At 42.0% G+C, this 26,830-nt stretch overlaps 1 protein-coding gene across 1 annotated transcript in view; it reads left to right on the top strand.

Moving 5' to 3' along the window:
• LOC137299731 (signal-transducing adaptor protein 1-like) overlaps positions 1–26,759 on the top strand; it is a 40,225-nt gene extending 13,466 nt beyond the window's left edge. The window contains exons 3-13 of the mRNA XM_067968665.1: positions 3,041–3,160; positions 4,680–4,736; positions 6,578–6,759; positions 7,482–7,613; positions 8,904–8,973; positions 10,204–10,306; positions 11,982–12,074; positions 13,289–13,363; positions 21,766–21,798; positions 22,751–22,843; positions 23,744–26,759. Of these exons, the coding sequence (XP_067824766.1) occupies positions 3,041–3,160; positions 4,680–4,736; positions 6,578–6,759; positions 7,482–7,613; positions 8,904–8,973; positions 10,204–10,306; positions 11,982–12,074; positions 13,289–13,363; positions 21,766–21,798; positions 22,751–22,843; positions 23,744–23,802 (1,017 nt within the window). The 3' untranslated portion in view covers positions 23,803–26,759. The remainder of the gene's footprint in view (positions 1–3,040; positions 3,161–4,679; positions 4,737–6,577; positions 6,760–7,481; positions 7,614–8,903; positions 8,974–10,203; positions 10,307–11,981; positions 12,075–13,288; positions 13,364–21,765; positions 21,799–22,750; positions 22,844–23,743) is intronic.
• The last annotated feature ends 71 nt before the right edge of the window (positions 26,760–26,830 follow it).

Raw genomic sequence — 26,830 nt, 5'->3', positions numbered from 1 at the left:
TAAGGTCAGCATTCAGGAAGGCGTGTTTAATCTGACTGGGATATTTTTTTAAATCATTCTGCCCACCACTAAGTTGGAGAGGTGCCCAGGAGTGTGAGGAACCCGTGTACCTTCCCGTTGACTTCTAATAGTTGTTATCTTGGAGTGAGAGAATGCATTTGCCTGCTAGGCCTGCATTTTGCAAATGAAGCTCTGTTCCTTTGAACGGAGCCATTGTTCTGCTCTCCAGAATGTTTTCAGCAATCTTGTCCACAGCCTATTTGGCAACTGCAATTTTTAATTTGATAGAATAGTACACCATTTATATTGCAGTGATATCTCTGGGGGGTAGTGCTGCAATAAATGAGTGTACATGCCTTCAGAGATGGGGACAAGTGATCTTATTCCTACCTCCAAGGGTAGAACAATATTGGCAGCAAATATAAGCAGCCTGCAGGGGTGGCACTTAATATTTGGCAATTCAGTTTGTTCTGGCTGCAAGTTGAGCTCAGATGTGAGGCCCCCAATGTGTGAAAAGTCTTGGGGTGCTAAATTGGGCCGTGCAGCGCCTGTTGTTTTGATGCTACACGGCCTCTCCAGCATCCGGGATGGCGTCTTGGCTGCGCACGCACGTTTCCAGCGTGATGTGCGCCGGACGCCATCTTGGTATAGGAGTTAGCGCATGTGCAAATACCGAACGCCGGAAGCGTGTAAAGTAAGGAGAAAATGGATACAATCAGTGTGCAACGCTGATTTAAAGTGAGACACCATTTTGGGACTTAACACTCAACTCAATGCACTGTCTTAACCCTGACCATCTGAACGTGTCTTAGATTGCTTGGACGACCCCCACCAGCGCTATTTAAAGGGACCATGCAGGATTAACGGTTAGTGGCTGGATTACTGCTTGTGGCTGCCGAGACATTAGTACCTGTTTTGGAGGTCTCCTCGACTTCAATACTAGGACTAGGGACATAGCCTAACATTTAGAGCCAGGACGTGCAGGAGTAATAACTCTATGACTCTATTGCTGGAATATGGGATTAGAGTAGACAGGGCTGATGGCCGGCGCGGACACGATGGGCCGAAGGGCCTCTATCCGTGCTGTATAACTCTATGACTCTATGAGTGAAGTTAGGAAATGCTTCTACACGCAAAGCATGGGAGAAATTTGGAACGCTCTTCTGCAGACGGCAGCTGATGCTAGCTCAATTGTGAATTCTAAATCTGAGATTGATAGATTTCTGTGAACCAAGGGTATTAAGGGATATGGGGCCAAGGCGGGTATATGGAGTGAGGTCACAGGTCCATCATGATCTCGTTGAATGGCGGTACAGGCTCGAGGGGCTAAATGCCACTGGCACTTGATGTCTCCTGATATGCACTACCTTCTCCTGCAAGAAAGCGGGACGTGTGTCTGGGTGATGTGCCTGTCATGGTGGAATAGCTGCCAGTATGTGTGGCCTGTGAGTTGTGAGTGGGTGGCTTGCAACAGTGGTAATGTGTAAGGATGAGAGGAAGCATCTGATTGGAAGAGTTGAGTACTGATGGAAAGAGTTTGTTGGTATGTGGGTGATGGGGGGTGTAGTGCCTGGTGCAGTTGGTAGGAGACGCCACTTGACACTTGACCTCACTCACCTTGACCACTCATGTCAAAGCATTGAACTTCTTCCTGCACTGCATCCATGTTCATGATGCTGTGCGCCTGGCATTGACTTTGTTCCCCCACTGCCTCCCTCTGCCTCTTCCTCCCCCCCCCCCCCCCAGCGGATATAGGATGTCCCTCCTTCTGTCCACCTCTAGCACCAAGGCCTCCAGTACATCAGCAGAGAACCTTGGTGCACGTACTCTTGCAGGCCTGGTACAAACTCAGATCGGCAGATTGGTGAGGTCTGGCATGCAGATTGGAGAATGTGGGATTTAGTAGTGTGCAACTTTTATTCAATGTTTTAACATAACGCATCAGTTTATAAACGTAGGGATGGGAGCTGTGTCTGTGTTTTGCATGTGCGATGTCTGAGCTCCGTTCAGACTCCGTGCAGACAGCAAACTGTCATTTTCAGCAAATAACAGATACCAGCTACCTTTGAGATTTTTAAGAGACAGCCTGCGTTTAAGAGATTGGGTCTCCCCCTGTTGGTGGAAAGTGTGAATTGCATAGAATCCTCACGTCAACGCTGATTCTGAACGCTGCTTGAAGTTAAGTCCTCAGGCCTGACGAAAGTCTCGTCCTGCCTGGGCAGGGGCCATTGGGCCTAGGGTAACAGCGGATCATGCTACCCCCACCCAATAATAGGCCCTATCCAATTTTTTTCCCCCCTTGGTTCCTTGTGCTATGGAATCTGTCCTGTTTACACTGTAGGCTGGATTCCACAGTGCCAGTATATGAGTAATGTTATCTGAAAATCTGTGAATTGAAGCTTTCAGTTCTTGCTTCTGCTTGCTTCTTCAGGCTCCTGAAATGCCCAAGCTCACTGCAGCTCAGTCAACCTACTCTGTTCTCTGTCTCCACCTTTCCCTGTTGCCAAGTTACCCTCAGTAGATCCAGCAGCTTGTCCAACTGTCTCCTATCTGACCTACCTGGTGGTCATGTCACTTGTGATTGGTTCAAAGTTTGTCGAGCAGGTGGTTGCCACCCACTTCTTCCTCATCCACACATGAGAGATGTCCAAGGAATTTAAGCTGCCAATGTCAGATGGATATTGCCACGAGATATTTGCGGATGCCGGAGCTTCCCTTAAGGCTGGAGAAAGTCCACACAGGCTGGTGATTGGGAAACCTCATCAATGGTTTTTACAAGTGGCCCGAGCACTTAGCCTGCCTCATTCAGCAAAACATGATGATCAATGTCACCCATTTGTGTTGCTACTCCAATTCGACTGCGTCCACTGAAGCCCGAGAAAACGACATCTTGAAGTGGTACTTGGCTCCTCTGGAAGCAATAGCATCACTTCATTTATATTGTACCTTTATCATCGTGGTAAATACAGCATAAAATTATAGCACTTCATAATCCTTGAGGAACACTCATTTATTTTTTAAGAATTTCTATATTTTTCAGTACATTGAGAAAATCAGTCTCGATGACTTTGTGTCTGTGGTGAATGACGACAGCTTGGACAAGAACCTGCAAGCAGCCTACTTAATACTAAAGCTGAAACATGGAGATGCTAAGTTAAAGGTAACACTTTACTCCTGATGGTGAATTCCACAGATTTGGCTCTGGGCAGTTTAGTAAACATTTCTTCTTGTAGCTTGCTTCACCCAGCTAAACCAGAAGACAGTGCATCACCCTTGGCAGATCTGTCAACATTGGACAAATCCTAGGTGTGAGATTTTCAGTTGTGAATCATATCCCTGGGGCATCCACTCAGACCAAAAGCATAAATATGGCTTAAAGCAGCACGCTGCCTGTCACATAGGCAACAGGGAACAGCCAAATTGCATTAATATTTTTCTTTCTCTCCTCTCTTCCCTATCTTTCTCTTCCTGTCCTTTGGATGAAACATCAAACTGAGGCTGCATTTGCCTGTTCTGGGTGGTTTAGGTGGATGCTAGGAAGTCCATGGCACTATTTAAAGAGAAGCGGAGAGTTCTTCTGTTGTGTTCGCCATCAACCAAAAAAAAGCAGGTCAACTGTTCTTTTGCCTCCTTGCTGCTTGTGAGATTTTGCTGGGTGCAAAATGGCTGCTGGGTTTGCCTAAATAATGACAGACTTATTATTGTTAAAATGTCAAAATGAACAATAATTTCAGTTGTTCATTTTTGACATTTCTGAGAGATGTAATAAGGTGCTATATAAACGCAAGTCCTTCTGTCTCCCTTTTCCTATATTGTTCTCTCTTCACAGCCTTCCTGTCTGTGGAATTGAATGTTTTATCTTTCTTTCTCTCACTAGAGGTGAAAAAAGTAAGAGAATGGAAGGAAGATCCCAGAATTCATGGTCATAGTGAAAGCCCTCTATTAAATCCACGACCCTCTCGTTGTCATAGAGGGCTTTCACTGCTATGAATGCTGGGTTAGCTCTCCATGACCTATTCCAGATGAATGTAAGGAATCTTACAACACCAGGTTATAGTCCAACAAATTTATTTTAAAATCACAAGCTTTCGGAGATTATCCCCTTCGTCAGATGAATGAGTGAAAAGGTTCTCAAATCGCATATCTTATACTATGTTGGGATAGCATCACACCAATCAAAAGGTGTCGTTGTTATTCAAACAGGCCAGTCATGGAGAACAGCACGTCCCAGTACACTGGATATACATTGTGTCGATTACACAGGCAGGCAGAAAGAAACTCAAAATGGCAGAGAGAGAGAGAGAGAGAGAATATTAAAAAACATATAATTTTTTTCCCCCTTTTTGCTGGTGGGGTTACGTGTAGCGTGACATGAACCCAAGATCCCGGTTGAGGCCGTCCTCATGGGTGAGGAACTTGGCTATCAACTTCTGCTCGACGATTTTGCGTTGTCGTGTGTCTCGAAGGCCGCCTTGGAGAACGCTTACCCGAAGATCGGTGGCTGAATGTCCTTGACTGCTGAAGTGTTCCCCGACTGGAAGGGAACCCTCCTGTCTGGCGATTGTTACGCGGTATTCCAGATGAAGGAGAAATACAGAAAAAAAATACGTCAACTCCAAAAAAATACAAATTACGTATGAAAGCTTTTAAAAGCTATAATTGTGTTTCTTTCTCCACAGGTAGATAGTCCAGAGACCCGAGAACAATGGAAAGGATTTATTTTCACAGTTGCAAAGGTAAGCCAGCTTATTATTACCTCACTGTCTGCTTTGAAAGAGCTGTCCAATTTAGTCCCACACCCCAGCTTTTTCCCCATAACCCTGCAAATTGGTCCTCTTCAAGTACATGTCCAATTGCCTTTTGAAAGTTCCTACAGAACCTGCTTCCACCATCGTTTCAGGTAGTGTGTTCCAGATCTTAACACCCTCTGTATGAAAAAATTTCTCCTCATTTCCCTTCTAGTTCTTTTGCCTATTATTGTAAATCTATGACCTCTGGTTCCCAACCCACTTGCCAGAGGAAACAGTTTCTCCCTATTTGCTCTATCAAAACCCCTCATTATTTTGAATACCTCTATTAGGTCTCCTCTTAACCTTCCCTGCTCTAAGCAGAACAGTCCCAGCTTCTCCAATCTCTTCCACATAACTGAAGTCCTTCATACCTGGTATTATCCTGGTAAACCTCCTCTGTACCCTCTCCAAAGCTCTCTCTGTACTGTCTCTAAGGCCTTGACATCCTTCCTAAAGTGTGGTGCCCAGAATTGCAAACAATAATCCAGCTGAAGCCTAACTAGTGATTTGTAAAGGTTTAGCATGACTTCCTTGCTTTTCTATTCAAAGCAATTTATAAAGCCAAGTATCCCATAAGCTTTCTTAACCGCCTTATCAACTTTCACTGCCACCTTCAAAGATTTCTGAATATGCACCCCCAGGTCCCTCTGCTCTTGCACCCCCCCCCACAAAATAGTACCATTTAGTTTATACTGCCTCTCCATGTTGTTCCTCCCAAAGTGCATCACTTTACACTTATCTGCATTAAATTGCATCTGCCATGTGTCTGCCCATTTCACCAGTCTGTCTGCGTGCTCCCGAAGTCTGCTACTATCCTCCTCATTATTTATTACATTGCCAAGTTTTGTATCATCCGCAGACTTCGAAATTGTACTCCCTATTCCCAAGTCCATGTCATTTATATATAACAAGAAAAGCAATGGTCCTAATACCGATCCCTGGGAGACCCCACTGCATACTTCTCTCTAGTCAGAAAAACATCAGTTCACCACTGCTCTCTGCCACCTACCCCTTAGCCAATTACGTACCCAAGTTGCTTCTATTTTCCGAATAAGTCTGTATTGTGGTACTTTATCAAATGCCTTTTGAAAGTCCATATATGCAACATCTGCTGCACTACCTTTATCAGCCCTCTCTGATACTTCATCAAAGAACTCAATTAGGTTAGTCAGACACGATTTGCCTTTAACGAATCCCTTATTAACCCATGCTTCTCCAAGTGAGAATTAATTTTGTCCTTGACAATGGTCTCTAGTAGTTTTCCCACCACTGACGTTAGACTGACTGGCCTGTAGTTACCAGGTTTATCCCCCTCCCCATTTTTTGGAATAGGGGTGTAATATTTTTAATCCTTCAGTCCTCTGGCACCACTCCCATATCCAAGGAGGATTGAAAGATTGTGGTCAGAGCTTCTGCTATCTCTACCCTTGCTTCTCTCAGCAACCTATCTCTACACCTTTCTCCTCTACTGCGACATTAACTTCATCCTCTTCTTTTGTGAAGACAGATGCAAATTATCTGGATCCCTAAAGCGACTGCTTGAGCAGTGGCCTTAAAGGGACAGGCCAATTAGGAACTGAATAGCACAACTATTGTCCAGTTCCCAGACTACCTGTGAGCAATGCCACAGGAGAGTGGCACTCCACACACCTCTACTATTGAATTTCTAAATTGCTGCAAGACTATGAGTAAGGAAATGCAAATCTTTTTTAATATAATAGTGGAATGGAGCTGAGAAGGTTGTTTTGCTCCGAATACTAATTATGTTGCACATTTTCTTTCTGTAGCTGGAGATTCCCAACCTGGCTCTCCTCCCTGGACAGATTCACAGACTTAAGGAGGTACTAGAGGAAGAGATGAAACGACGCAAAAACCCGACACCTGCACCATGCCCACCACGCCCACCACGTCCAATCACCCCAGAGCTTGTCCAAGACAACTATGATGACGTAGAAAACAGCCTTCCCAGGTGTCTTGCTAGGATATGGGAGGAAGTGGGGGGGGGGGAGGGTGTAGAGGAGGGTGGACGGGGAGGGATAATTTTCTTCTGAGTTTATGCATCTCCATCCCCATCACTTTTATTTTCTTCCCCCTCCTCTGCTGAAGGTGTTGACTCCTTACTGCCCTATGGTCCCATAGGAGCTAGTCACTCTTACATCACCCAATTGGCCATTCCTCATGTGTGAACCCAGACAAGCTATACAGTTGTAGGGGGAGCATCAAATTCAAATCTTATCCTCACTTGAGACCTAAAGTTTTCAGTAGAAGTCAAAAGATAGTGATGAGAATCAGGAGCACTGGCTGAATTTTGTCCTGTCTATCCCAACTGTGGTGCCCAACAGCCACTCTAGTTTGATCACCTAATCAGCATAAGGCACGGATTGAACCTGGGGCAATCTTGGTCGGCATGGCTTAGAGATGGAGACTTTATTTCAGAATCATTGGGGGAGCCCTTATAACAACAGTTATCTGAACCTAAAGCCTGAAATCACATGATCCAATGAATACTTGTATAACATTCTCCTGTCTGCTATTTTGAAGGGGTCGACAACCCCAATAAAAGAGCAGACAAAGAAATTTGATATGAAGAAGTTAAACATTCATATTATACCTCAGGCCTAGTGCATGTATAGACTTTAGTTTAGTTGAATACTGCTCCGTTCTAACTGTTCTTATTTTGCTTTGTTCTAGATGCTACTATAAGATCTCACGACTTGAGGCTGAACTCATTTTGGAAAGGAACGTGCAGCATGGAAACTTGTTAATGAGACCTGGCAGTGATAACAAGAACATCTCAATTACAACACGGCAAATGTTTAAAAAGTAAGAAAGAAATAACTTGAATTTATAATAATGTCTTATTGCATCTTCAGGACACCCCAAAGTACTTTGCAACCAATGTTCACAACCAATGGATCACTTTTGAAGTGCAGTCTACATTATGTGGGTGAATGCAGCAGAAATGCCCCACAAACAGCAATGAGAGAATGACCAGCTAATATGATTTTTGGGAGGTTGATGTAGGCTTTACAACGCCATTTCCATCTGGGACAATAACTTTCTAACTTCCTTGAAAATCCCCATTATCCTACCAGTTTTCCAGCTTCACCACCATTTAGCTTTAGAGTTACATCATTCCAGGAATTAACAACCCAAGTTTCTGAATGTTTGAAGAGTGGTTTTCTAGGGGAGAGATGGGTGGACAATATCTAGAAAAGAGAAAGCTGAGGGACAACCTGATAGAGGTCTTTAAGATAATGAAAGGGTTTAATAGAGTAGACGTAGAGAAAATGTTTCCGCTTGTGGGGGAGACCAAGACCAGAGGTCATAAATATAAGATAGTCACTAATAAATCCAATAGGGAATTCAGGAGAAACTTCTTTACCCAAAGAGTGATAAGAATGTGGAACTCGCTACCATAAGGAGTAGTTGAGGCAAATAGCATAGATGCATTTAAGGGGAAACTAGATAAGCACACAAGGGAGAAAGGAATAGAAGGGTATGCTGATAGGGTTAGATGAAATAGGGAAGGAGGAGGCTCGTGTGGAGCATAAACGCCAGCAGAGACCAGTTGGGCCGAATGACCTGTTTCTGTGCTGTAGACTCAATATCGATTGATCATCCTCAAACTTCACAATTTAGTCAGATTGCTTGGGTTCATGTTAGACTTCACACTTCTGCTGTCATTATTAAGCAAGGTAAGGTTTCGGTTACAGTCTTTAGGTATACAAAGTATTGCTCAGATAAGAGTTAAACTTGAGACAAATTACAATAGCAGCGTTTTAAACCTCAAAGGATTAGGCAGACAACATAATTTTGTGGAAGCAAAAAACAGTAGAATTGTGTTTTTTGGAGAATCCTCGGTGAAGGGCCAAAGCCCATAGTGCAGGATATCCATCAAAGTTGAAAACAAATGAGTAAATAACGCCAAACTTGAGTTTTAGAATCCTGTAGATTGTAGAGGGAAGGGAAGACTAAAGGAGTTAAGGAGTTGCAGTTTTCAGGTCCTGAGAAATAATGAGTTGGAGTAGAAGGCAGTGTGATGAGGGCACAGGACAATGGTTTGAGTGTGTTAGAAATACAGTTATAGTAAAGTTGTGTTTTACATTTCAGCACTGCACTTGTAAAGCACTACCGGATACGCTGTGCGGACAATGGGTACATCATTGAAGTTGACAGTGGAGTAAGTAAGCTGCTGAATAATTACTTTTTAATAAAAGCATTTTAAGTCCGAATGGCTCAGTTGGTAGATGCAACTTCCAATGCGGTTCTCAACCATACAGAGCAGCAAGGTGCCTGGGTTCGATCCCCGGCCTGCGTTGAGTTAGTAGATCTGAGCTAGGGTGGCAGTAGCGGTGCTACAATTGGTCTCGAAGCTTCTGAGCTAGGGAGGGGGAAAATCAGCCAACGCTCTGACATCAAAATTGCTATCTAGTGAGCAGTGATGGAAAGTGTGATTATATGGATGTCAGGTGAGGATAAAGTGGGCTTGATGATGATACAACCCATGGTTGAACAGCCTGCTAACACTTAAGTGTGTAGGATCACACATTAAGAATGAGTAATTTACTGAGGTAGTGGAGGGGAATAATGCATGGAACTGTACCCCAGGAGGAATCAGCATCTACAGGAGAGAAATGTTTGCTAAAGAACTTTCTATAGGAGCTTTCCTTTTTTTGTTGTACATGACTTTGAAGTGATCGTTACTATGTTTTTGACCAATTCTAACCCAATATTGATCTTTCACTCCAGCATAAGAAAGCATGGAGTTAGAAACTCCATTTGGTCTATTGAGTGCGCTCCTTTGCACACCATGGGCTCTACACCATTCACTTAACCTTCTCAGCAGAGATCCATACCTTGATAACCAAGCAAAAATCCATCCTCGCATTTCCACCATTCAATCCTTGTTCACAGATAACACTTCTGTCTTCAGCCCCAACAGCACAAGCGTTTTGGGGAGCATTCATACTATGTTTAATGTTTGTAAACAATTTTACAACACCAAGTTATAGTCCAGCAATTTTATTTTAAATTCACAAGCTTTCGGAGGCTACCTCCTTCCTCAGGTGAACGATGTGGAAAAAAAAAAGTAGGAAGTGATTTCAGCATTGCCCTGACTCTAAAATTGTGCAGTGTAAATCTGGTGTTAAGACCCAATCTGATTCCAGAGCAAAATAAAATGAAACTCACTCCTCCAGGGATTTGCACTCTTGTTTTCCTCCAGTGTCAGCTTGGGGCCTCCCTGATTCCATTTACGATATAACTGCAGTGTCATTGTGAAGTGAAACCCCTTCACACCAACGGTACAGTTGCAGTGTAGGGTAAATGTACTCAAACACCAGTCCCCTGCTTTACCTACTGACCAAGTCAGATGAAAGCCGTAAAAAGAAAAATCTCTGGTATTTTCCAGATCTTATGCCACAGTATGCAAGAGGTGATCGACTACTTTGTTCAACACACCAATGGAGCTTTGAAGCCTTTAGAAGGATCAACGGACTACGAAATCAACCTGAGTATGTTTATTCTTTCATTGTTCGTAGATTTATTTATTTTGCATTCAACAGATAATTTCATTCAATCTTTAGGGCTTCAACAATTACTTACCAGGGAAGGAAAGTCTAGGAGAATGCTTTTTGTACAACGTATTCCCCCATTGTATTCAGAAAGTATAGACTCTGTCACAAGTTTAGGGACTTGCCATAGATAATCTCTTGGGTACACTGATTCTAGTTATTCTCGTAAGCAGTCTGAGCATTTTATGGTTAGGGTCATAGCTGTACTACCCAATATCTAACTATATGATAGTGTAACCCAGGGGTGTAACAACAGTACCACCTTATGCTCTGATCTGTGTTGTTTGCATGTTTGCTTCTTCAATCTCTTTGAAGGCAAACCTTCACTTGGTGAGGTGGGGCCAGCCATGCATTGTTAAGGTGCTTTATTTCGCAGCATATAAACATACAGAGCAACAGCTGTGAGCGGACTTGTTTAGCTCAATCCGTACAACTTGTCTGGACATAATAATACAAAATAGTGAACTTCCCCACATCAATGGGCTGTTTGACATATAAAATAATTTCCAACTACTCCCCTGCATTCTAACCTTCTTGCAGCCTTTACTGAGTCTGACTGTTTACCTGTGTGCCTGTTCCTTGATTTAAAAAAAAATCTCCCTCTGTTCACTGCCAAAATGATCAAAGATGTCCCAACACAATGGATGAGGTCTTTACTGATTGCCAATACCGGCTAACAAATTGTTTATTATTTACTTTTATGAAACATCAAAGCTGAACTCGTTAGCAATTTAACCACTTATCATCTTGGTGCCGTTTTTTCATTTCGGCCCATGTTAACTCATCATCTAGAAAGAGTTTCCTACCCCATATTCAATCCATCACTGACAATGCCTTCTTCCACCTCCATAACATCACATGCCTCTGCCCCTACCTCAGCCCATCTGCCACTGAAACCCTCATACATGCCTTTGTCCCCTCCAGACTCAATGCTCTTCTATAAACCTCAGCTCATCCAAAACTCAGCTGCCTATATCGTGACCTGCACTAAGTTCTGGTTGCTTATGCCCACTGCCCTCACTGACCTACACTGGTTCCCAGTTCCCAAACACCACAAATTGAAAATTCTAATTTTTGTGTTTAGATCCATGCATGGCTCTCACCCTTCCCTATTCTGTAATCTCCTCCTGCCCTACAAGCCCCCTCCCTGGACTCTCTGGTTCTCTGATTCCGGCCTCTTGTACAACCCCCACCCAACCTCCCTTTGCTATTGATGGCTGTGCTTTTGGTCACCTAGGTCCCACAGTCTGGAACTTCCTGCTTTTTTACCTCCCTCTCCTCCTTTTATGACCCTCCTTAAAACCCACGTCTTTGACTAGGCTTTTGGTCACCATTCTAATCTTTTCTTCTTTGGCTGTGCGTCTGTTTCTGTTTACGCCTCTGAGAAGCACCTTGGGACATTTATTTACACTAAAGGTGCTATATATGTTGTTATTTGTGTGGGTGTGTGAATGTGTTTTTTCCCTTAAATTATTAAAATTACCCTCTATTACCCACTCTCCCCCCAAGTTTTTTCTAAATTTCCTACTTTAAAAGAGACATTTGACTCGGAGAGGAGATACACAGCTTGATAGCATCACTGCATCAACCCTTACATAAAACATCTTATTTTTAGGTTTTGTGCAGGAAGATGTTGAGAGTGGAGAGGTGATCCATCAGAAACAACAGGCAGCCACACAATCACCAACCAGGAAACCAACCCAACCAGGTAATCTGATAGCTGTGCAATGACTTTCTGTTAATGGCGCCAGTGTCTTTGCTGCCCTCGAGAGGGTACAGAGGGGAGCATACAAGATGATTCCAATTATCAGGAATCCGAAATTATGGGAAGAGGTGAAAGATGTTGGGTGAGTTTTTTTTAAGGGGGGAGGGGTCTTTGAGGTGACTTCACTGAAGCTTTCAAGATTATGAAGGGGATTAGAAAAATTGATGCAGGAGATTGTTCACCATGGGGAAGGATCAAAGATACCAGGAAACATAAGTTTAAAAATTAAGTTGTGAGTGGGAAGGGAAGTCAAGGGAATGTTTCCTCCAAAGGATATTAAAGCTTTGGAATAGGTTACCAAGTAAACACTATGAAGTAGGCAATATAAATGAGTTCAAAAGAAAATTTGGAGAGAGGAATATAGTAAGATGGTGGGTTAGTGAGGTTTTCCCATTATACAATTCTATTAATTGGAAAAACTGTTGGTTCCAGGGTCTGTACCATAATATCAGTGAATGCTGGAAAGTTGAAACTAAAATGCAAAGTGATGGAAGTGCACAGTGGGTCTGTCAGTAATGAAAGGTGAAAGGCAGGCGAACGTTTTTGGGTGGAAATCTTTCCTCAGGACTGATAAAGGAAAAGATATACGAAGATCGTCTCAGTCAGGCTGTGAAAAGGACAAGGGAAGTAAAATGGCTCCAAAATGGAAGGGATCAAAGTGGAATGTGAATAGGTGAAACTGGCAAGAAAATGGGGGAGGTAGATAAGATTTGAAGTTGTTAAAGGCAGTGTATGTAGGAGAAAGATGAGATGCTGCTTGCGTTGAGCTTGGTTGGAACAACTTCGAAGATCAAAGATGGAAGGGCTGGAGTGAGAATGGGAGGGAGAGTTGAAATAGTGAGGACGCCAAAGAGCGGTCAGGCTTTTGCTTGAGGAGAACGGAGATGTTCAGTGAAGCGATCACTAAATTTGTGTTTCGTGTCTCCAGTAAAAGGAAGACTGCACTGTGAGCAACAAATGCAATATAGTAGATTGAAGAAAATCCATCATATGAAGGGGTTATCCTGCTTTCCTTTATTAGGTCTGATGAAGGGACTCTACCCAACCTGCTATTTGTTTTTATGTTTGTTCATTCCCCTTGTCTCTATAACATATCTTTCCTGATGAAAGGTGTGGCTCCTGCACTGAGTGATTGCATTTCAAATCTTTCTCCACAGATAAGGAAGAGAAACTGAGCCCGAAGATCCCTGTAGCATCAGAACCGGTGGAATCAGTGTACCTCAATGATAATGGTAATATTTTCTTCCCTCTCTGTCTGCTTTCTAAACTATAGTTAAATGTCAAGTACGAATCACCATCCATATCTTGCAGTGTTGTGTTCAAGCACATCATTTGTGTTCTTTTTATTTTCCAATTTTATTCCATCCACTCCTGACGGCATGGACTCCTGCGGGGTAGGATTCTGTCACAAGGTTCCATCCAACACCTTGTCCAAGACACCAGTTCTCGTGCGAGCCTAGCCAGTGACTGTTCGACTGTTGAGGGCTTCACGGCTGAGCCCAATCCTGACCTCACACAACATCCACACAGACACTTTCTAGCAGAGTTAACTGGACAGCCATCAGGAGTAAGAAGCTTAGCTACTTCCTCCTTCCCTAGCCCAGGGGTTCTGATGCATCTGGTATTTCCCCCATCAGCATTCCAGCTGGGTTTAGCTAACTCAGCGCAGACCAGGGATTGAACTTGGGACCTTCAGATCTATATGATACAGTTTTACATTGATCAGCATCTTTAACAATTGAGTAGTCGGGGATATTGTACATGGCCAGTATTCCAATAATATAGCTATTCCTATCATACATGAAACTTTATTACTGTAATATTTGTGGTTGTTTCAGCATCAAAGTGTGTGAGCTGACAATTTGAGAGACTGACTAGTACTGGGGGACTGGAAATTACCCGGAACTGATTGGAGTCGAAAGGCCAAAACAGATGTTAGTTGCAGGTTGTCATGAAGTATAAAATGTGATAACAGTGATAAGTCCCTTTGTCCACAGTTGGGATTACGTGACAATTTAGCAAGAATGCATTTCCTTAAAGAAGGTGCTTTGACTTTGTCCGGTGATTCAAGACTGTTGCGGTAAAGAAAGAAAGAACTTGTGTTTATATAGTGCCTTTCATGACCTCAGGATGTCCCAAAGCGCTTTACAGCAAATTAAGTACTTTTTGAAGTATAGTCACTGTTGTAATGTAGGAAACGCAGCAGCCAATTTGCACACAGCAAGGTCCCACAGACAGCAATGTGATAATGACCAGATATTCTGTTTCAGTGATGTTGGTTGAGGGATAAATATTGGCCAGGACACTGGGAGAACTCCCCTGCCTATCTTCGCATAATGCCATGGGATCTTTTACATCCACCGGAGAGGGCAGACGGGACTCAGTTTAACATCTCATCCGAAAAATGGCACTTCTGACAGTGCAGCACTCTCTGTACTGCACTGGGAATGTCAGCCTAGATTATCTGCTCAAGTAGGTAATCAATCATCAACATGTGACATTTGTCCAGGGCTACACCTATCAGATAAATTGTTATATTATCCTATCAGGCAGAGTTCAAGAATTTGTGGTAAATCAGCCTTTACATAAAAGCTAATTGCCTCCCCTCCAAATTGCAACCTCACCTTTTCCAATGCAACCTTTCTTATCTCTCTCTATTTTATTGATACATAATTGCTAACCATCGCACTCCAGATTAAATGATCATCTTTTTTGGGCTCATTCATGCTGTTCACGTGGCAGCTGCTAAAACAATGTTTCTGGCTGACTTTCATCCCATAAAGCAAAGTGACTGGCCTCTTCTGCTCATGTGCTGATGTTGCACACGTGCAGAAGAGGCCAGCTGCTATCCATTATGGTGCAAGAGTCAGCCAGAGCCAGACATGCTGCTTTGAGAGTGCGTGAATGGGGATTGGCAAGTCTGATTTATTACATTCGCATTAAAGCCATTCCATCATTTTTTTTCCCAAAAATCTCATCTTTTTTAAAAGAACTGCCATAACTCACTTCTCTATTATACTCTCCATGGACTTCAGATAACTTATATGTTTTGAGCCATGTTTCTAATCCAAGCATGAAATTAAAAAGTACCAAATTACTTTCCACTAACTTCAGTTGCATAGAAATAAGTATCCATGATGTGGAGATGCCAGTGATGGACTGGGGTGGACAAATGTAAGGAGTCGCATAACACCAGGTTATAGTCCAACAGCTTTATTTGAAATCACAAGCTTTCGGAGCTTTGCTGCTTCGTCAGGTGAAGGAGCAAAGCTCCGAAAGCTTGTGATTTCAAATAAAGCTGTTGGACTATAACCTGGTGTTGTGCGACTCCTTACAATAGAAATAAGTATTCAGCCATATTAAATGGTGTTTTATTATTTATTTGTTCAGTACATTGAATGTAGCCCCCTCTATCACCATTCATTTTAACATCCTGTATAGATTGTACATTACATAATAAAGTACTTCAAATTTAGATTCAGTTTCAATAGGAGTGATGAAATATTTTGAGGTGCAAACTGTGAGCTTGTCCTGTTTCCCCCCCTCCCCTTACACCACAGCACCTCAGCATCCTTTGGCCCTCCATTCAGCACTCACGAGTGAGCTGAAGAAACTCGGCCAGCCTAGGCAACAGAACGGTAATGAGTGGCTGCTGTGAAACTATTCTCCAATTTTATAATATCTTTTTTATAATAACAGTACCAGATCTGTACTGATAATAAATAAAATGTACGCTCAACATAGACCAGTAAAGTTATTTTGGTATCAATTTGATCACATTTTCAGTCCACATTGGTTCTGGAGTTGATTACTTGATTTATTTTAAAGCCCTTTGACTGCAGTGTAAGAAATTGGCATTGACTGCTATGACTGAAGTAAGGTTGATGGGTTTTTCACTCTGAATTTTTATTATTGAGAAGTTCCCTATACCTCCTGGCCTGGAATGCTCTGCCCTACTGCAGAGTTTCAGTTCTAACATACCGAGAGTTTAGATTTCCAAAAGGCTGAGCGGGCACTTCAGGAAGAATCTTTAATCTGGGATTCATTATTAATATCACTATGATGCAGGTTTCCAATAAATGTAATCTAGTACGAGCAAAGTAGAACAACCAGATTCTGTAGTGTGGTAACCCATCCTGCTATTCTATGGGCTTCCATTCTTTGTACAATATTTTATCCTTAAAAAATTTAAATTTAGATTTGAGCTTCTAGTTGATGCCGCTGAGCTCATTCAGATCTACTTAAGTGACACACAATCTTGACTCCAGATACATGAGAGCCACAGCACAGACCCCAGGGACATGAGGGTGCACAGATCAGACACGAAGATCATGAGGATACAAGGCTGAGACACCAGGGTTATAGAGGGAACACCTATTAGTTTCCTGTAACGCTCCTTGCTATCACTATGCTCTCTCCGGCTCTCCCTATTCTTGCAGACACGGAGCTCTCTCTGGGTCTATCTCTTGGGTATACGGAGCTCTCCAGAGGCCTCCTTTTCCTTAATACTGAATCACAGTATACTTTTAAAATGCTGGAAAAGGCACCAAAGAAGTGTCAATATTTCCTGGGGAACATGCACCATCAGAAATAAATTTTACACCATCAGAACTCTCTTCCCCTCTTCCTGCTTCAGAAATTGTAACTTTGCCACTGCAAAAACTGCATTTTTGTGTACTTCACTTTTATCCCCTATAAAAAAACTGATGGAATATTCCATGAAGTTGTGACAAGTTCATGTCTCACGGTACTCCCATAATAACTACTACTTTGCATATGCCGTACATGAGGCCATTAGGGTTTAGGTTTTCACAAAAAGCCAACCTGAATTGCGGAATGTGATCCCAAAACACTAATTAAAAACCCAGACAATGCAAGGAATAAAATGTAATTTAACTTAATCAGTGGTCTTGGTCATGGGCTGTTTTTCAATAGCATGATTTTGAGTTGTGAGCTTTTGTGAGGTTAATATGATATCAATATGATCATTGCTTCTCTGAAATTTTCTCTCCTGTTCCTCCTACACTCTAAACACACTGCCCTACAGACGGTCCCTACCTTGTTGAAATCAAAATTTATTGCACCATTTCCTACTCTAACTCTAATCAAGAATCAGCCTTGGCTCAGTAGTAGCATTCTTGCCTCTGAGCCAGAGGTTGTGGTTTTGACCCTCACTCCAGAGACTTGAGCACATAATCTAGGCTAATACTCCAGTGCAGTACTGAGGGAGTGCTGCCTGTTAGCAGTGGCGTCTTCCAGATGAGATGTTAAATCAAGTTCCTGTCTGCCTCTCTGATGGATGTAGAAGATCCCATGACACTATTCAAAGAAGAGCAGGGGACTTTCCCCAGTGTCCTGGCTAATAATCATCCCTTAACCTAACCAAAATCACTAAAATTGCATTTCCCTACATTACAACAGTGAATACATTTCAAAAGTATTTAATTGGCTGTGAGGTGCTTTGGGATGTAATGAATGGCACCATGTATATCCAAGTTCATTTGTTCCTTCTTCTTAACTCATTCTTTCCCAGGCTCAAAGTGCAGGAGAGCCCTTGAATGTGTTGTTGCCTCCCACATCCGTTCCCATCTCTTCTGAAACTCCTTGTTTTAAATCTCTCCAATTAGGTTTTTGCCTCTACCACAGCACTGAAATGGTCTAAACCAAAGTCAAAAATGACATTCTCTGTGACTGTGTAGATGATGTATTATCACTCCTCAACTACTCTGCAGCCTTTGACACAGTCAACCTCACCATCCTCCTTCAAGCCTCTCCTCTATTGTCCAGTCCTTGCTTGGTTCCACCCTTACCTATCGAATCGTAGCCAGGAGGATTTCTACCAATAGCTTATCTTCTAACTCCTGCACCATCACCTCAGGAGTCCATGGAAGATCCATGGTTGACTTCCTCCTCTGACACCATCTTCAGACATGGGGTCAGCTTCCACATGTATATTGATGACACCCAGCTCCATCTCTCTACCACTTCTCACAACTCCTCCACTGCTTCTGTGCTGTCAGACTGCTTGTCCAACATCCAGTCTTGGATAAGCCACAATTTCTTCCAGCTAATCATTGAGAAGACCGAAGCTATCATCTTTGGCCACTGCCACAAACTCCATACTCTCGTCACTGACTCAATTCTCCTCCCCAGCTGCTGAACCAGACTGTCATGTTATTGGATCCCAAATTGTGCTTCCGACCCCAAATTATCTCCCTACAAAGACTGCCTATTTCCACCTCCATAACACTGCTCACCTCTGCCACTACCTCAGCCTATCTGTAACTGAAACCTTATTCATGCCTTTGTCACATCCACCCTCGACTATTCCAAAGTTCTCTTGGCCAGCCTACCATCCTCCACCCTCAGCTCATCAAAAATCCTGCTCCAAGTTTCACTCCCCCTGTCCTCACTGACCTACTTTGGCTTCTAGTTCATCAAAGCCTCAAATTTAAAATTCTTATACTCCTGTTTAAATCCCTGCATGGCCTCACCACTCCCAATCTCTCTAGCCTGCACCAGCCCTACAACCCCCACCCAGAATCTCCATTCCTCTGACTCAGGCCTCTTGTGCATCCCCCCTCCCTTCGCCCCATCATTGGCTGCTGTGCTTCAACCACCTAGGTTCTATACTCTGCAATTTTTCTCTCTAAAAGCCTCCGCCTCTCCATCTCCCGCTCAGTCAATGTTTACTTTCTAAAGTAAACAGTAGTCCATGATACAGCTACTCAAACGTAAAGTAGTGGATAGTTTAATTTCACTCATTTTTGTAGCTCAGTTACTTATCCCAACAATAATCCAATCCAAAGATTTTAATTAGTTACAAATTGAAATACCTTGGCATTTCTCCCATTTAAGAGATCCAGAATGACATGCTTAGTGAGAAAGTAGAGTTGATCCTGCCTATATTTATATGTGTCCAGTTTTAGAGTGTGCAATCTAGAAATATCTGAATTATGAACTGGACACCAGGATGGTGTTTCCCTTTTAACTATAAAAAAAGAAATCAACTAGGAATGGGAAGCCAGTCAAATTTCCGCCTCCCTCTCTATCCTGGGAGTACTTGTAGGGGGACATGGGTCAGGACAGGAACAGAATTGGTTGTAACGTCTCCTGCAACTAAATCTGCTCACTGTCTAGGTTCAAACATAAAGAATGGCCATTTGAGTGCTGGCCAGCAAGGCAGCCTTTAGTCCCTTGCCTTTAGGAGATGCAAGAATGGGACATCATTTATTAATTTAAAAGAATAAACCCTATTATTTCTGAAGGAATGAGCTAAAAAATAGTTTTAAATCCATAATTATTGGGAGTGAAATCACCTTTCAAAGCCGTGCTAGTTCACTGAAGCACAGTGTAGTATTGCTCAGTGAGGTTCTTGGCTCTCTCTCCCTCCCTGCAATTATTCTTTAACATACTGGCTCCACTTTGATTATCAAGCAAAAAATATTCCGCGTTCCAGCCCATTTGGTTGTGGTCAGTGCTTATCAAATAGTTTATTTTATTGTCCAAAGTTCTTGTGATATTGAGCAATGCTGGAATTTCCCAACATTGCCATTATTTTCATTACCTTTTCATTCCCATTGTACTGGCTCTACTGTGGCCACTGTGTATATAGATGCTGGCAACTTCTATCAAATCAGAGGCGGTCTTTTGGTAATCCTTATTAAACAAAAACAATACAGCAAAACTCTTTTTTTCCAAACACTCATTTTAAAAATTGCTGTGCAGCCTTTTACGTTTGCACTTTTAAGTTAGATAAATGCATGAAACCAGTTAGTTTGCAAATGTGCGATCAGCAAATGAGTCCAGCTGCAATCTTGCACAGCAATTTTTAAAAGCAGCATTGGAAAAGTGTGTGTTTTGCTGTTATGATTTTTTTTCGCAAAATCAGAATAACCAGATGGCGTCACCGGAACTGGGCTGTCTGATTGAAAAATGTGCAGCCAACGCTCTCGATTCTCAAAATCAGTTCCAACAGGGCATCCAAGCGTCAGTCTGGAGGCAGCACTGAAGCGATGCCACAGTATAAACGAAGCTGTCGCTAGTGGTGCAGCCACTTTTCCTAAATTATTTTGGTGATTTCATGCCTGAGATCCGCTGTACAGCTTGCATCTGTTCAGGCTAAATGTAACTCAAAATGTTCAATGACCCCTGCTGGAAAGTGCCTGTGTGTGGATGTCAGGTAAAGGCAGAATCAGGCTCTGCCATGATGGCCCCCACAGTTGAATAACCCATCTACAGTCACACACTAGTGGTGATTAATTACCGGAAGCAAGCAATAGTTGACATCATGAGGGGAGAGACTGAAAATAATTAAACAAATATAATGTAGATTTATACACATTAACCTTCCCTCTTTGGACTCCCTATACCATACTGCGTGACCCTGCTTCCAGACTCTGCCAATGCTGCCCTAGAACTAGACATTAGTGCCCCAGGGTGACTCTTCCCCGACTCTAATCTCACCTTCAATGGAGAGGCGTTTTGCTTCTGCTGTATATCTCCCCATGACGAGCTGAGGTTAGTCACTTGCTGGCTGGCAGCTTTTTGGGGCTTTGACTGTTTGCTTTGCACTTCCATAATAGAGTTTACAGTGTTTATGGATGAATTTGGGGTAGTCTCGAGCCAGGTTCTAATGGGCACAGCCCCACAGCACAAAACTAACTCAAATTGGCATGGTAACTTATCTGCAGGTTGAGTCCACTATCCAACTATAAATACAACATGGGTATATTGGGCAGCATTCTCATTGTGGGTGAAATAGGTAGACACAGGCAGATGAAATTTAATGCAGAGATGTGCGAAGTGATGCATTTTGGAAGGAAAAATGAGGAGAGGCAATATAAATTAAATAGTACAATTTTAAAGGGGATGCAGGAACAGAGAGACCTGGGGTTTCACATACAAATATCTTTGAATGTGGCATGACAAGTTGATAAGGCTGTCAAAAAAAAGCATATGGGATCCTTGGCTTTATAAATAGAAGCATAGAGTACAAAAGCAAGGAAATTATGGTAAACCTTTATAAATCACTGGTTAGGCTTCAGCTAGAGTATTGTGTCCAATTCTGGGCACCACACTTTAGGAAGGATGTCAAGGCCTTGAAAAGGGTGCAGAGGAGATTTGCCAGAATGGTACCAGGGATGAGGGACCTCAGTTGTGTGGAGAGACTGGAGAATCTGGAATTATTCTCCTTAGCGCAGAGAAGGTTAACGGGAGATTTGATAGAGATGTTTGAAATTATGAAGGGTTTTTATAGATAGGGAGAAACTATTTATACTGGCAGGAGATTTAAGATAACTGGCAAAAAATCCAGCGGGGAAATGAGGAGACATTTTTTTACACAGCAGGTTGTAATAATCTAAAATGCACTGACTGAAAGGGTGGTGGAAGCAGATTCAATTGTAACTTTCAAAAGGGAATTGGATATATACTTGAAAAGGAGAAATTTGCAGAGCTATGGGGAAAGAGCAGGGGAGTGGGACTAATTGGGTAGCTCTTTCAAAGCGTTGGCACAGACACAATGGGCCGAATGGCCTCCTCCTGTGCTGTATGATTCTATGATTATAGGCTTGTGTTGTAAGTTATGTTTAATCCTTTTTGATTTGAGAACATATTTTTTTTCTTTCCTCAGAAGTTGAGAAGCTGAATCAAGACAAAATACAAAGTGAGTTTAAAAAAAATGTTGAAAAGTAAAATGGGAATAAAATGTTGATCTAAATCTAGGGCGGAGATATTCGGAATATCGTAAGCGGGGCTTAGCTGTGACCCTCGTTAGACTTGCCTTCTCATCCGCCTCTGAACCTCTTTTCACAGCCTGCCCAACTGTGTGATGTTGGATTCAGTGCTGTTCCCTCTCCTCTTCTCGCTCTCCCGCAAAAGCAAGAGGTTGCTAGTAGGAGACAGGATTATCCCAGCTTCCGTACAGTGAAAGAAAGGGTCCTATTTAATAGAACTTTTGGTTTTATAATTGTTTTTTCATCCTGTGCAGCTGCCACAGTGACCTGACTTGAAAGTCAGTAGCTCATCATGTGGGGAATTGCTGGTGTAGTCCTGTGCCACATTACTGCACAGTGCAGCATTCCTGACAATTGCTCTGTAACCAGATATTGGTTGGGCTGTGGCCCTCAATAAAATGCTCTAGGAGAAATTGACTGGGGAATCAGCAGGACCTGTTTATAGTTTAGCGGCTGCCAATACTGCATAATTTCTGAGCAACCACTATTTCATGAACTGAAAGTTGGAATTCTGCCCCATCCCAATGCATCCCTTTCCTGTGAGGACGAGCTGGACTCTGTACCGCTCTTCCCCCCCCTCTGTGGCTAAAATTGGAAATTTGTCTGGGGAACTGAGGACAATGACATGAACCTCCATCTTAGCGTTCTGTAGCATATAAATTAGATTAAAGGGGGATAAGATCCAGGCCATTAAAATGCTGAGAGTCATAGATATTCTGGAGGTAATTATGTTGTGTGATACCTAATCATTAAGTAAATGGAGATAGTATAACATGTGCAGGATCACATTAGTCGATATTTCTGCTTATGAGATAAGACATTGAGAACAAAAGACCATAGCAGTGCAGTCTTGTTGAACATCTGATTTTTGTCTACTCATAGGTCTGCCCAAGAAGATACCAATGCCATCACATCCAAAGGCTCAGTCACTGGCAAACCCCTCCCACTCCAATACTATCGCTGGATTAACAAGTGGTAAGCAGAGAGGCCAGTTAAAACAATGAGATATTGTTTTTCAATACCCTTATCAAATTGATTATGTATCTATCAGGGTCTAATTATGGAGGCAAGTTTGCAAACCTTCACCTACCAGGATATTGTGAATTTGGGCATGCAACTCAGCAAGCTCCACAGGATTTTCTGTCCAGTAAGGTGAATGGATGGAAGATGCTGTGGGGCCCACTGGCCTCCAATCTCAAATTCCTGATATGTGTTCCCAGCAGGCGAAGATCTATGCTAGGATCAGGAATTCATAAAATATCCTTACTTTTTAAAAATTCCTGGTTTCCATGTTGATGCAGTTATTGTACCTTTTTGTTTAGATAGTATTTATAGGAGCACAGACTGAATTAATGAGTTTGCTTGTATAGCTGTGCGCACTTCTAACCTACTTGAGTATCATGATGTTGTATATCTGTATAATTATTTGGAAGCTCCCACCCCCCGATAGTTCAATTGGTAAATGCACTGCCTAGTGTGACTGAGCCATACAGATCTCAAAGTCCCAGGTTTGATTCCTGGACTGTGCTCAGTTAGGTAATCTCAGGTGGGGTGCAGTAAGGAAACTGCAATTGGCTTCAATACTCCTGGGCTAGAGGAGGAAAACCAGCTCCTGTTCGCCACTGTAAAGTGTACATCGTTGGACTTTGGATGAAGTCAGGATTAGGCTCAGCTGTGATGTCCCCACGTTCAAATACCTTACTCACTATATAGGCGTAAACATGTAGAATGGCCCACTTGGGTGAGATATTGGAGGACGGCCAGTGCCTGTCTCAGCATCTTCAGGAAAGGAGAGGAGAAAATTAGAGGAAAACCTTTTTTAAAAAAAAATGTATTTGTAAACTCAGCTAACCCACTTTACTATTTCTTCGGCAGCTGTGAATAATGAGCTCCACATAAAGTTGATGAAGAGAAGGGCAGCAATGTATGAGTGAGATTCTTCCCAATAAGGTCAATACTCATCAGTGGAGTAGAGAAGCATCGAGTGAAGAAATGGGATTTGAGTGATTCATGTTGTGTCATTTCTGAGCATTTAACACCTGGATGTTAAATCGGTGAAGCAGTTGACTTCCCTTTTGGATAACACCAAACCAAACCCCTTCACAAAAACTGCACATTTAGTATTGATTCTGATAGCTGCATGAACTTTGATAATTGCAATTGCTGCACTTCCTGTTTACTGATTGTCACGGCAACATTGAGATGTTCAATGTTACAACCCAAATTGTGCTGTGTATAGAAGTTATTCTGATAAAAAAGGGATGTTATTTTTCTTTGTACTAAATTGAACAAGATGCACACATTAATTTTGATGGTGAGATGATAGACATTTGTGCCAATGCCTTGCAGGGACCTACCTGAATTTCATCTGGGTATATACTTTTTGTATTATACACTATCATGTCTAGTGACCTATCTGAGAATTTACAAGACTCACCAAGATTGAGATGGGTGAGCTGAAGTTAAGGAGAGCTCTGTGATTCCATCTTGCCATCGTCTTCTGGTGTGGATTCCAATGTTCAACTGCCACCTGTGGTCTAACTTCTAAAATAGACAAATTATGTGGTGGTCAGTGGTTGAGATTGTGCTAATTTATATGAAATATATCTGAAACTAATATGTAAACCAGTAATGAAAAGCTTGCATACAGTTCTACTACTCAATTTACCAGGGAATATTATAGCTCTATGAAGCTTATTTGTGTGAAAGAAGAGTACCGATGTAGTAACGCTCTTCATAATGCATTGTATCATTGACTTGCTTGTTATCTGATAGGTGAGTCTTATGCCATGTGAAGCCTCCAGTCTCTAACTCTTGTGTTTCTAACTGTGTGTCTCTCTTTTTTTTGTCTCAACTGAATTACACTGCACAGTTTGTGTTAACACAAAGGTAAATTTGCTTGGCATCGACTGAAACTACAGTATAAGAAATTCTTAAGGCCAAAATTAAACCATGTAGCTTCTTTAGTGAGATAGTAGCCTAGATTTTCCAATTTGGCATTATTGGAACACCAGTGTGAATCTGTTTACCACAAATGGGTAACCATTGGATTTGAGTCCAATATATTAAATCGAGTGGTAAATTTAAAATTTATCCTTGCAGAATATGAACAGCTTTCCTTCTATCTTTCAATTGATATTTTCTCAATTCTTGATTATTCCTGGTTATCGGATCACTCTGAACTTATGCTGTTTAGAAATTCTGAGTGGAGGGGGTCATTGAGAGCTGGTACTTCTGCACATAGCCTAGCATCTGATATTTTAATCTGGGCGACAAAAATGATGCCGTAAAGGATAGGTTTTAAAAGTGGAAACAAATTTTCAATTTAATTGAAGAAAAGAAGATTGTGAGGGGAGGGAGAGCATGATCCAGTTTCTTAAAATGCTGAGGAAAATGAACAATGTAAGAGTAGTTATCTAACCTGGATTGTAAGCATGGAAAGAGAGGACATGAGGATAAAATTAACACGCCTCAAGTCCCCTTTCTTGCCCCACACCACATAACTGTAGCTGTGTGGGCAGACCCCTAAATGAAGCAGTTTCCATTAATACCTTTAAAAAAGAGCTGCTTGTTCAGGAATGGCATTGATGCTTAGAAATACAGATAGAGTTTAATCAACCCCTGTGCAGAATATGATTGCTCCAGGGTTGCTGGGACCTTGGGAATGTGGAAAGGTGGAGAATTGGTCTAAGGCTTATAATGTAGGATGTACAGTTAGATTGGTATTGTGGAGTTTTGCTCAATTGCCTTTTTGCAGGGGTGGTGGGAGAGGTCAGGGGAAAGTTTGTAGGCCCTTCCCTCAGGAGATTAAATAGACTTGTTAAGAGTGCACGATAGAGTCCATGGTATGTGGAAGGAGCGGCCTTAATGGACTAAATGGCTTTTCTTGTTCTCATGTATTCTGATATCTACCCACAATCCTCACTGGAGGGGAAAAAGCACAGTTGTCAGAGCAACGCATGAGATATAAATAAGCAAAGAGTACCCAAACTGGAGTAGTTTGGAAAAAAAGAAAAGATCACACTAAAAGTGGAAGGACGAGCAGTGAAAGGTTGAGCTTCACCACTAGAGTGCGGCTTTCTCTTTTAAATAACATCACTGTCTAGGTCATGTTGTTCAAAGGTTATATAGGACTACATGTTGACAGTAACATATGCTTTATTACAAAGCTGAGCTGAGTAACCAGCAATGCTGTGAAATAGATCTTAAGAGATGTATTTAAACATAATACACGTAATGTTAAGAAACTTTAATATAAGAATTTAATGTGAATTTTGAATCCATTCATAGATGTTGAAATTATATCTAGTAGATTATAATATAGAACAGAATTATTTTGCCTTTCCCTCGGTTTTTTTTTCTTCCCCTTATTCTGAAGGCGGTGACTCTTGCTGGGCGTAGTTCCATGGGTGCTGGCCATCCTCAAACAGCTCACCCCAGGTGGCTGTTCTTCATATGTGATCCTTAATAATGAATGTCGACAGGTTACTTGAGGATGGAGGGCAACATAGCAAAACTTGTTCCTGTCCTCACCCAGAGTCCAGGCACATGCACTTGCAGCGTAGTCACTGTATGATAATCAAGAGCAGGAACCCTCCCTGATTGTTCCCTGCCAAATCCAGGGGTATTGAGACCAATTGAGCTAATGCTGCCCAAATGGTGCTCAAAATCAGAGAACTTCTGGTCTATATGACTTAGTTCCACTTCACATGTTACCCTTTAGAGGGGGCACAGGGAAGTATTCGTAGAAAAGAATAATATAAAAGCAAATGATTCTGTATATATTTATGGATTACACTAGTTAATATTTTCTTATTTCTATATTTAATTGCAACCATTTTGACATTTGTTATGTAAATGAAAATAAAGTCTTGAAAAACATTTTATGGAATTGAAGGTTGTGGTGTTTATTATATTAATGTCAATATGTGTTGTCAATTAATGTGTTGGATGAAATTTTCC

Source organism: Heptranchias perlo, chromosome 29 (genome assembly GCF_035084215.1).
Source record: "Heptranchias perlo isolate sHepPer1 chromosome 29, sHepPer1.hap1, whole genome shotgun sequence".
NCBI lineage: Eukaryota > Metazoa > Chordata > Chondrichthyes > Hexanchiformes > Hexanchidae > Heptranchias > Heptranchias perlo.
Note: the sequence above shows the minus strand (reverse complement) of the source record. Positions and strands in the feature narration are given on the sequence as shown.